General features: G+C 32.1%; 1 protein-coding gene across 1 annotated transcript; it reads right to left on the bottom strand.

Moving 5' to 3' along the window:
• Positions 1-7,508: 7,508 nt before the first annotated feature.
• On the bottom strand, positions 7,509-12,194 carry LOC21406556 (probable serine/threonine-protein kinase At1g54610). The gene is made up of 7 exons (XM_010099360.2): positions 11,562-12,194; positions 10,066-10,347; positions 9,649-9,966; positions 9,270-9,491; positions 9,056-9,150; positions 8,522-8,627; positions 7,509-7,931 (listed from the first exon to the last, which is right to left on the bottom strand). Exons 1-7 carry the CDS (start codon positions 11,964-11,966, stop codon positions 7,509-7,511), a joined length of 1,851 nt encoding a protein of 616 aa, XP_010097662.1. The 5' UTR covers positions 11,967-12,194.
• Between the last annotated feature and the right edge of the window lie 262 nt (positions 12,195-12,456).

Raw genomic sequence — 12,456 nt, 5'->3', positions numbered from 1 at the left:
TAGATGATTGATGACTATAAGCTTTCGACATAATTGAACTTGAGCTATTGTAAGCCCTACTGTCTATTTTCAAGAACTTTTAATTTCTCTTTTTGAGCATTTATTTGGAGTTGCTTCTTGGATTCTTTGCTTGAGGGGCTGGCATTTGCCACTTCATTAATGTACCTTAATTATTTTTTTTATCGTTTTTTTTTAATAATTTAGAGTTGAAGTTTTGGCATAGGATGAGTTCATTTTGCGCTAATTTAGTAGGAATATTTTAATCTTTCTTTATATTAATCCTCATCTCCTGTTATTTACTTAAGAAAAAAAAATAATTGAAAAGAGAAAAGAAGGGGACATGCATGGAAAACTAGAATGATTAATTATCATTTTTTTAAATGATTTCTTTTTCTCTTTTACTATATGAAATGTGAATAAATTATTCCTTTTAAAATAATATCAACTTATTCACTTTTTTTTTTTTTTTTTTTTTTTTTTTTTTTTTTTTGCATTTTCTTATGTTATAGTGAATTAAAAATTAAACAAAAGCGTTTACTTTCCGCAGCGAATAAACTAATTAGGTGTAGCGTGCACATTTGTACGCCCAAATAGGAAAAAAAAAGCTATATAAACCTAATTTTACTCAAAATCTACTCTTTTTTTTTTTTTTTTGAAATGCAAAATCTACTCATCTTAGTTCATATATGCTCGTCCAAAAATATGTTGCTACAAATATAGTTGGACACTTTTAATTAATTAAATCCTTTAACCAGGTCAGGTTTCGATTTAAGGCAAGGGGTCCTACTGAAGGGGAAAAACCAATAATAAAAGAGTGAGATGGTTTTCTATTGGATTTGAAATTAAACTCCATTTTTTTTTTTTTTTTTTGGTTTTTATTGCATTTGTACTACGATAAGATAAGAGAACTGGTTAAGAGGTATACACATATATAAGACCCGACAAACACGAGCCAGGATCTTAAAATAGACGCACGAACATTATTGCCAGAACCGATATTGTTGAGCTGGGAGGATGAACGCCAAGTATACTGCTAATGTGAGGATGTCTTGAAAACAATAAACTTTTTTTTTTTTTCTTTTTTGAGAAATATTGAAAACAAGAGGGTTGCTGAGAAGGCTAACTGCTGTTGTTTTGAGGAAGTAGAGTGATACTTTCGTTAGGGCGCGTTGGATGAACCACATTGTACTGTATTGAAGTGTGTTACGTTGTATATTGTATAATTTTTATACAATATGGTGTTTCACTCTGTGTTGTCTAAATATATTGTGTTGCATTAATATACCATTTTTGTTGTATTAAGTATTGAATTTAGGCATTGATCACTCTCCCTCATTCGACCACAACCTCGACTATTGGTCCCGAGACCGGGTGGTGTCTGAGACCGACCGGATCATAGTAGGATTTCAAGACCACCACTTTGGACTATATTCATGGTCAGGTACCAGGGTGAGGCTGGAGTCATGATGCGGGACCACGATCGAGTTTGGGGTTAGGGATTAGGTCTAGGATTAGCTGTAAGGACGGGTCCAGTACTAGTTTTGGGGTCGGGGACCAGAGGTCGAGGTTCGAGATAGGCATCACAATTAAGGTCATGGTTTGGAACCTTGACCCACCTCAAGCCAAACTATAGACCCCAACTTGGATGTCGATCCAAGAACCTGACCATGACTCTGGTCCTAAACTTTAGATCCTGATCGAGCCCTAATCTCGGACACAGACTTGAACCTTGATCTCGGTTCTAGAACCCAATCCCAAACCCCAAACATGACCCCATTTCTGGTCGTCATTCCCGATGTTGGCATCTACAATTTCACTATAAAATTTATCTTCTTTTTTAAAAAATTTTGAGATGTTTACCCTTACCTTCTTCAATATTTATCAACTCTTCATTAATGAAAGTAAGACAAGCGAAAGAAATCAAAAGCAAAGTTGTACGTGCTTACACCAAAATGGGATAAATATCACTTACCAAATGAAATTGCAAATAGTTAGATTACAATGGTGTTGAAAATTTCATGGCAGACGACTAGTTTTTTAAAGTTAAAACAAATATATTTAACTGGTATAAAATTGTCAGTAAAAGTTTTACCCCGACAAAAATGTGACACTCAAAATAAAAAATAAAAAGAAGAGACAATTTACTTTTTGGGTAGTGACTCCTGACTGATTCCGTTAAGAAAAGATCAAATTATATACGATACTTTTGGGTTATGTCTTATAACTTATTATATATTTTCAGCTAAATATATTGCCTTATAACTTTTTATATGTTTTCAGCGAAAAGTGAAGATAAGAAAAAAATCCCCATTTAGTCGCAAATCATTTTTTTTAGGAAAATAGTAGAAAATGGGTCAATATGAAAAGTTTAAGAAAGTATATAGGTAAATTTTTAGTTATAAAAATTAATAGGCCATAAATTATCAAGTTATGATTCATAACCATATAAGTTATGGATAAACTTGTCAAGTTATGGTTCATAGCCAAACAAGTTATAGACAATTATGGACAATAACTTGTCAAGTTATGGTTCATAACCAAACAAGTCATAACTTGACAAGTTATAAACGAAAACAGTAATTTAGCCTATTTATTGGCCTATTAATTTTAATTCATCTCAAGTCTTGGCCTATTTTCTTCTTTCTCCATTTTTTTTTATCACTTTGCAACACGTTGAAAATATTAAAAGCATTATTTCGAGATATAAAAGCGTATCCTTTACACGTTGTAGTTAATGTGAAATTACAATATTCAAAGTTTTCACACCAAGTTCTCGAAATAGACAGCACTGGGCGCGCCCATATTGACTAAAATTAAGGCGAATTTTTTAATTTTTGTTTTCGATGGAAAAATTAAGGCGGATTTGAACAATAGGAAGGATTATAACCGCGAAAAAATAAATAAATAGAAGGAGGGATTAATATTGAGTTAAAACATGAAATAAACTGGAGGTGTGCAACCAAATCAAACCATTTATTTTAGGTTAAGTGCAAACAAAACGTACCGTTTGGTAAAGGGATTCGTTCCCTGATTCGAATTATGATTCGTGGTTCGCTACAGTATTTTCTCTCACAAAAAATACACGTAAATCGAAAATGATTTTAATCACATGGTTCTAATCCATGAACCAAGTGGGAAATAAATTATTTAAGCGATGAAATCGAAACCAAACTAAAACAATTACAATTGGTCTTGTTTGATTTTTTTAATTGATTTGAACTAATATTCATCGATATGTTCTCAACCATAATAAGAACCAAAGCTGTGATAAACATTCATTTATTACTCAATCAAAAGTATCCAAAACACACAAAATAAATACATAATTCATAACAAAAAGAACTTCTAACGTCATAAATTAATCATCCATAAAATAGTAAAATATAATAACATATTAATAAGTAGTTAATTATATTTTGATAAATGTCTGAAATACATATAATTTCTCAAAACATATGTAAATAAAAGTTGGTTTGGTTTAGTTTGGATATTTTAGGAGTAGAACCACGAACTAAACCAACTTAATTGATTTTTTAAAAATTCAAACTATATTAAACTAATTATTATTTGGTTTGGTTTGATCCGGTTGATTTAATTGGTTTGGACGGTTTGATGCACACCCGTAGAATAAACGGTAGATATAAAAACCAGAATAATACTATATAAGGTATTGATAAGGCTGAACGCATCCATTAGTAGAAAGTAGATCTTCTAACACGGAATCTAGAGGAGGGTCCACTATTTTCAGAAACCAAACGCCAAAAGAAATAAAGAAAAAAATGTGCATATACAACAAATGAAAAAAACAAATTAATATTCACTACTACTACTTTTGGTTGCATGCATGCATCTCATATATGTGGATGGGGAGGATGAAGGAGAAGCAGAGGTGAGACACTCCTTGTTTGACAGAGACACCCTACCTCACTAGTTACTAGTACATATCTCATATGAAATTTTCTAAAATCAATTGTTCTATAATTGCATTACATTAAAAATAATTATATGAGAATTAATTATATGCAACTGATTTATTAACATATTTTGATAAATCTAAGGGCTCAAATCTATAAAAAGACAAATATACTATTTTTTTATTTATTTTGTATTCTCATGATGAAAGATTTTCAATGAGTTATTGATGCATGCATCCATATTTTATATATATATATTTATGTAAAGTTTTTTCTCTTCTTTTTTTTTAGAGAAAATTTTGGCTTGTGGTTGCAATTATAATCTAATGATAATTCTACACTTAGTTCCACCATAAAGTATGGAGAGTTAAATCCCTAACCTTAATATATATATATATTTTAAAGCCCGGTAGGTTCATTTTGGAAATGTACGTATATAGGAAAGAGAGATCCATATATATAGATTGAAAGAACATATCTATTGGAGAACAATTATAAAAGTTAATTAAAACGGTTGTTTCAAGATTCAGAGACATCCATTATTGTTTGTTGTTTCAATGCTTGTTTCGAAAAACATTATTCGCTGGATTTACTGAAAAATCTTGCTGGCACAATTGGTTGGGGAGTAGAACTATATACGGAGTTGTTATATATAATATTCTTCCGTTAATACTAGAGTCAATGCATCAAAATATATATATATATATATATATATGAATGCATAATATATATATGTATATACACAAGTCAGTCATGTGTGTGTGTATATATATATATATTATGCTATTCGACGATAATGAATGAAGTAGTCTTGCTTTGAAAACTATATATATACTGTTCCATTTAAAGGATAATCTGGTAACTTTGAATTTGTATAAATAATTTTTTATGGACAAAAAGAGTTTGATATATATAAGTTTCAATAATAATGAGACGGTTGCTTTAAATAAAAAAATAATAATACTAAATAATGAGACCAGTTCGCGAACATTCACTGATAAGGTATTTCTCTTCATAAATATTTTAAATGGCCACCAACCATAACTTATGTAACATTTCATAAAATTCGATCGTCGACTTTCATGTTTAAGCGAAAAAGAAGTTTAAAACTAAAGAATCTAATTTTTCTCTCTATTTTTTAGCTCGCTGTGTTTATCCATTTTTTTTTTCCTTACACGTCATGTAGCTAGACAATAATAATAATAATAATAATAATAATAAGAACAACAATTACTATTTACTAATGTGTTTATTCACGTTTTAAACTTTTAACTACACACATCATGACTAATTATGATTGCATCAAACAGTTGCGGAGACACGTCCAAATGAGCGGGGTTCAAATTTTAAGAAGTTTACATTTTTTTTTTTTTTTGGTCTTAGAAATCGATCTTTTTTAAATTTCAGTTGTATAGAAGAGAGATTATTTTTAGACCTTCTTTCAATAATTGTGATATATATATATATATATGAGATGTTTAGTTGGAGGATTCACACCATGATTGGAATCATGATTCATAATTCGCTACAGTGTTTTCTCTCACAAAAAAATACGCGTAAATCAAAAATAGTTCTAATCACATGATTCTAATCTATAAACCAAACGTCTCCGTAATATCCGCACTCATTAAAACAGTATTTCTATTTTTTTTAAAGTATTTCTAAATCTTTTCATAATGACAATTGAAAAAAAAAAAAATTCCGACTCCATCACAAAAAAAAAAAGAGAATAAGAAAAAGAAAAGAAAATAACAAGGGCATATATGTGTATAACATTTACACAGCAATTTCTTGCATTGATCTTTAATTGGTAGAGATATTCTGTGAATAATCCCCCAAGTAGCCGACCAACATTGTCATTCAAATAACCTAAAAGAACATTATGAGAGGTCAATTTATCAAAAAAAAAAAAAAGAAAAAAAAGAAAATCCTATGAGAGGTCTGCATGCTTAACCGTAGGTGGAGGAATCTATGCTGATCAAGTTGGTTCATTGTTGCCTTATGCGTGATCTTTACTCCACAACTTTTCTGCATCATACACAAAGAGGGTAGTTTACTAATTTCCAAGTACAGTATAAAAATAAATACTTGCCAATACTAATTACATATGTATGACCAACGACATTTTTGTCAAAATTAATTTATCTGTTTTTGAATCTCACCCTGAAAGTGCAGCAATCAGCATCTTTTGCAGCTTTGAGGGTATAAATTGGCTGGAGGAATCATGTTTGGAATTGGTTCCAAAATGATTCTATTTTTTGTGTGAAATTGGAAATGAAAACATTTTCAATCTCAGACGGAAATCATTTTTGAAAATGCTTTTGGTAGTTTTATTAAGATATTGTTTTTAGTATAAGAAAAAATTGAAACTCCGTTTAGTTATACAATTTTTATTTTTAATTTAAGAGCACTTTGTTAGTTAATTTAAGCCTACACCCACTTGCCTAAAAAAAAGGCATCCACCCAAAATTGAAAATGAAAAACGACTTAAATTCGTTTTCAATTTTTAAGTCATTTTACACTAAACCGAAAACCGTTTTTGTTTTCATTTTTTTCACCTTTATTCCTCCAAACGCGTTTTCCTCCTCAATCTCTGCTTTTTTATCTCGAGAAACGTAAAAAATGAAAACGAAAATGATACCAAACACGCTCATTGTGTTTGCAATTCTTAATAATCGTAGAAACTCATGCTAACCAAAGAAGAAAAAAAGAAAGAAAAAAAAATCCCAATGTCATTGTTAAGTTTCATTTTATAACAGATGTAACATCTTCTACGTTATAATGTAAATTGTAAAATACTAGTTATTCTACTCAGTTATTATTATTATGTATTGTAATAAGCAATAACTCCTTTTTATTCTCTGAAATAAGCAATAACTCCTTCATAACTGTTGTTAGTCCTACATAAAAATAAACCACTTAATTTGATGTTAATGATACGAAGATAAATAATGCTATAGACACCAATCTTAATCTCAATTTATTTATCAACTCACAAGTTGTCATAATTTTAGTGGTAAAAGATTGCACCTATAGTTATTATAAATGTCGTGATTCGAGTTGGTGTTCCTAACACTATTCAAAAAGAATAATAGGAATCAGTTATTATTCTCATTCCTCTAATGAGCAGTCTAGCAAGCACCTAAACAAAATACTTGAAGATTATATAAAACAAAGCAAGACTTTTTGAGCTTAATAAGTTACCAAGACAACCACTTTAGCAACTAACGTAGACAATAACAAATATTGATGGGAGTAAGGTAAAGTATGAAGAAAACTATCGGCTGAATAATACCTTATCAATCATAGTAAAACTTTTACAAAGAGAAACTAAAAAAGAATAATTTACAATTATGATTCTTCCTTGTCTTTCTAATAAGCTGGTTTACAATAAAACCAGCATTATCTTGGATAAAAAAAAAAAAAAAATTTTAAACTAAATGGTGTACAAAGCATAGCATAGTACATGCCAGTCAATCTTTTTGTTTATTCATGTTTATTTAATTTGGCATATTCTCAATAAAAAGAGATATACCAAAAACAGAAATATGCGTCAAAAGGTAACCAAAAGAATAGTCAAATTGAAAAATGGTCTTAATCATCAACAACATAGAGTTTTAAATGTTCCTTTTGATTTAGACTTCTAAACTCTCTTGTGGATGTTGACCTGTGGATTTGATTCTCCTTCTTTACCTTGTTTTCTTTGCTGTAATCGATGATGCGTATTTTAGGCTTGGTGGGTAAAGGAGGCAATTTCTTGTCCTTCTCGCGAGCGTCCGAATACCTTTGGGTTCTTAATGGCATCTTCTGATTAGAATGTCTAACCGGAGAGACCGAGAACAGTGGCCTTTCTTTCTGTTTACCCGAGTTTAAACTAGAAGAGGCAGTACTAGTAGTGGGGCTACTTGTCTCTATATGTCTAGCCAGGTTTACACCGGAGAAGTTACTACTACTCGTACTGCTACTTTGCTCTTCCGTTTGAACGCTCGACTGGGGCTCGGGATTCTTCACCACCACCTGAAACATCACATATCATAGTCTTAACATACAACTCAATCAATGAGTTGGCAAAAGAAGTGTGTAAATGCAAAAATAAATCGCCGGCTGTGTTTTCCTTTGAAGTTAGCAAACAAACTCTTTGTTTTCGCGTGTTTTGAAGGGTGGAAATGTCATAGTTTGATGCTGAAACTGTTTCAGAGAGAGCCCTTCATGCTATTCTTTCTTTCAACTTTGCATTTGTTTCAAGAAGAAGCGAGGAAAGAATCTGTCGTAGTTATGAAAATTGCTGGTGCTTCTTTAAGGAATATAATTTAATATATCATGAACGGATGAGGAATGAACCAATTGCAAGGACCAAGGGAAGGGAAATGATTTTGGCTACAGTATATATATATTTTTTAACCTGGCTGGCTCAAGTCTTAAATATGATCTTCTTAATAATTAGTAAGATATTCAATTAACCAAAACCAGAAAAGTAGACCAAAAAAAAAAAAAAAAAACCCTCAATAGCCAGGACACAACCCAAAAAAGAGGAATAGTTGACAAAACATAAGCTAAACCATTAAAAAGGCTAATCATAACCTTCCAACCGATACTGCTATACTTACTTTTTCTTCTTTGGAAGTAGGAGAATTTTCGGTTTTCTCAGCAGATAAATCTCTTCTCCTGAGCTCACGATGCGTTCGAGATCGCCTATATCTGTCCTTCCGGTTCCTGGTAAAATGAGAAACACAATTGTTAATGCCATTACAGATATGGAATCTCTGCATCAGATAGTCTTTCGCCTACTAGAGAAAATAAGATCGTAAATTAAGAGCTGCATTAAAGCAGAGTAAGAAAAGTTCATCTCGTTACAAAGTAAATTCTACATTTTCAAAAATCATCTGTATGTCAATCTTGGTATTTCGTAGAATACGGTTTCTATTTGGTTTAGCGGTATTAGGTGGATGATTTCGAGGTCATTTGACCCTGTGCTCAGTCATTCATTACAGGAGGATCCCAGTTCCTCTGATATATAGAATCCTTAAAATCAGATGATAAGCATTGAAGTCAAGTTTTCTGATGAGAATGATCTGGACATATGTTTGCAAACGATTGGTACTCATTATAGCCATGGAAGTACTGAATAAAGCAAAACTTACTTCTTTGCTTCATTGGCTTGATCCAGTTCATCCTCATCATTGTGGATTACAGGTAAACCAGAAAGGTCACAAGCCAACGGCCTTGTGCAGAAGAACTGTAAACAGAGCTTCCTCATTACTATATCATTCAGAAACAAGTTCATAATTAAAGTAATGGCCGACAAATAATTGAACTAAAAGCTTCAAAGACAAGAAGAAATTTCAAGTTTTATACTTTATTTTGGAGAGCTGAAGATGCAGAACCGCGATATGCAGGATCCAAAGAAAGAAGAGTTTTCAACAGACCCAAAGAGGATGCAGGGAAATCACTGAAAGTCTCCACTAGACTGGGTTTGTACATTTGCGGAGGCCTGAAGGTTGTCGATAGCTTCAACTTTTTCCAGTATTCCTCTGATGGTGTGCCACAGAGCTTGAAAATCCTGTGGAGTTGCTCAACCTGAAATCACACGAAATTCATATTCTAATCAATTACCCTCCATCTTTATTCTATGATTAGTGAACTAATTGGATCTCGTCTTCTAAACTTTAATTAAATTCTATCATGCACCTAAAGAAATATTGCCATCTTGGTTACAGCAATTGATGATTATTACCTCAGTCCTACCGGGCATGATTGGTCTCCCTGAGAACATCTCTGCCAAGAGGCATCCGGCACTCCAAAGATCGATGCCCGCTCCATAATTAGTAGCACCCAACAGCAGCTCGGGAGCTCGATACCAAAGTGTCACGACTCGATTAGTGAGAGCATGCTTCTGGTTTGGAGTATAATGATTTGCGAGTCCGAAATCTGCAATTTTTAGCGTTCCATTTTTGTCAATCAACAAGTTCGAGCCTTTGATGTCTCGATGCAAAATTCCTCTACTATGGCAGTGCTGCAGACCTGAAAGTAGTTGATGCATATAGAACTTGATCTGCATCACCAATCATTCAGATTAGCAAATAAGATGAAACAAAGCATCCACATCCTGAATCTTTTCGAAAATATAAGCATTAAAAAAAAAACAGTAAACCTGTGGTTCAGTAAGCCTTTCAGGGCGGGAAATTAGTCTTGCCAAATCTGACTGCATGAAATCAAAAACAAGGTAAAGACTGTACTGCATTCTTGAGGTGGCCAAACCTTCAAGTTTCATTACATTTGGATGATCCAGCTGCCTTAATATCGTAATCTCTCGGGCCATAAACCTAATACTCTCGGGTTCTGATGTATCAAAGCGAACTTTCTTTAGGGCAACAATTTTTCTAGTGTCCCTATCTCGAGCTTTATACACATTGCTATAGGTTCCCTGACCCACCTGTAAAAAAGCATATTGGAATTTGATCAAACAAAGTACATCTAAACCAAGTTCTGTTGTTGAAATTGAAAGATGGTACTTTTCTCCAAACATTCATTTAGCCAACTAATAAACTTAGTACAACTCTCTGGTAGGCTAATTTAAAAAATAAAAAATAAAATCCCACAAATAAGCACAATCTTAAACCGTTAAATTTTCATTAGTTTCGTTAAACGAACAAACTTTCCTCTATTTGATATGGTTTAACTGTTGAAAAGTATGTCTTACCAGTAGGATTTACATACCTATCATAGAATTCTCCATAAACTTTCTCTACTTGCCTAAAATTCAGGAAATTAAATAAATATTAAGCCCTTCGTTTGTTTACACTTCAATTTGTTTTGTTTTATTGTTCATTCTTTTACATAATAATTTCCTTGTGTTACTCCAGTTTTTTATTTTTGTTAAACAACTCACTCAGACTCAAACAACAATCCTTCATGTATAACTCGTACAATATAACAACTAATCCAGATTCCCAAGAAACTACTCTTAAAAGAAAAAGAGGGGGGTGGGGGTGGCGGGGGGGGAGACCCTACAAACACAAAACTTTTAAGAATGAAGGTTGAGAACTAACCAAGAATCCAGTGTTTAGAATTCGTTCCAAAATGTTTTTGTTTTTTTGTATGAAAATGAAAATAAAAACGTTTTCATTTTCATTTTAAAATCAATTCTGAAAATGTGTTTAGTAGTTTTATTCTGATATTATTTTCAGTTTAAAAAAAAATTAAAATTGTATTTAGTGGTTTAATTTTTAAAAATATATAATAATATTTAAAATAATAATATATTAAATATATTAAATAAATAAGAATATTAAATAAATATATTAATATAAACATTACATACATGATTTCTAACAGAGGAAATGGGTTTCGGAGAAGAGTTGGGGGGGAAGGGGCGGCGGCTCGACATCCTCGAGACCGATCAGAGAAGAGTGGGGTTTGAAAAAAATCGAAAAATATTTTTATTTTTAGTTTTGGTACAGATCCTTTCCGAACGCATTTTCTTTTCCGTTTTTTTTTTTTTTTTTTTAAAACGTAAAAAACAAAAATGAAAATGAAAATAAACGGACACCATATTTTTCAGACAACAATCTAAACCTTGAAAAACATGTGGAAATTGGAATTCACAAAACAACCACAAAAAAGTGATCAGAAACATAAAAAAAATACCTTAGCAAGCTTATCATAAGACTCAGCACTCTTAGGAACCAACCCAGCCAACACCTTCCTAGACACATTATCAAGCAACCATTTTGGCCATCCTTGAGCCAATTCCTCATCCTCCATGGAAATCCTCCTCGAAACATTCCCGCCATTAACACCCTTCTCTTCCTCTCTGCCAATCAACTTCCCATTATTATCATTATCATTATTTTTCCCATCTTCAAAACTTCCTTCGCTGGGTTTGTCCCCAAATCTCCCATCATACTCTCTTTCATCATATCTCTGACCCGTTGATCTCCTGGGACCCAAAAGCCCAACCTTTTTCCCCACATACCCATTTGCCATTTTCATTTTCTGAAGGTTTCCAGGTGGGGACTTTGTGGAAGAGGACTTGGCTTGAACGCAGCCCATTGCTTTTGAGGACTAGAAAAGTGTTGGGTTTTTGGGTGATTGACAAATGGATTCCATGGCAGAGAAAAGATCGTGAAAAAAGAGGAGGAGATAGAGAAGCTTCTTCTGCCGTCCATGGCCGGCAGTTTTGGAAGCTTACTGGTGAGAGAAAAGAGGATTTGTGTGTGCGCGCGCGTGTGTGTGTGGGTCGTCTTCTTTCTTGGCTTTCTCCGCTGATACTTGTACCAACTACCAATACAATTACACCATGAGAGGTATTTTGGAGGGAGCTGAAAATGTGCGTTTAGAATTAGTTCAAAAATAATTTTATTTTTTTTTTTGTATAAAAATAAAAATAAAAATGTTTTTATATTTTTAATTTAAAATTATTTTTAAAAATATATTTAGTAATTTTATTTAGAAATTAATTTCAGTTTTAAAAAAAATTAAAACTGCGTTTAATGATTTAATTTTTAAAAATATGTAAAAATATTTAAAATAATAATATATT

This window comes from Morus notabilis, unplaced genomic scaffold (assembly GCF_000414095.1).
Source record: "Morus notabilis unplaced genomic scaffold, ASM41409v2 Scaffold75, whole genome shotgun sequence".
NCBI lineage: Eukaryota > Viridiplantae > Streptophyta > Magnoliopsida > Rosales > Moraceae > Morus > Morus notabilis.
This window is presented reverse-complemented; position numbering and strand designations above follow the sequence as displayed.

Coding starts and splice junctions, on each gene's coding strand:
- LOC21406556 (XM_010099360.2), bottom strand. CDS start 11,966: ATGGGCTGCGTTCAAGCCAAGTCCTCTTCCACAAAGTCCCCACCTGGA. Junction 10,348..11,561: donor CTTATGATAAGCTTGCTAAG/GTATTTTTTTTA, acceptor GCTTTTTTACAG/GTGGGTCAGGGAACCTATAG. Junction 9,151..9,269: donor CTTCAGCTCTCCAAAATAAA/GTATAAAACTTG, acceptor CTCTGTTTACAG/TTCTTCTGCACAAGGCCGTT.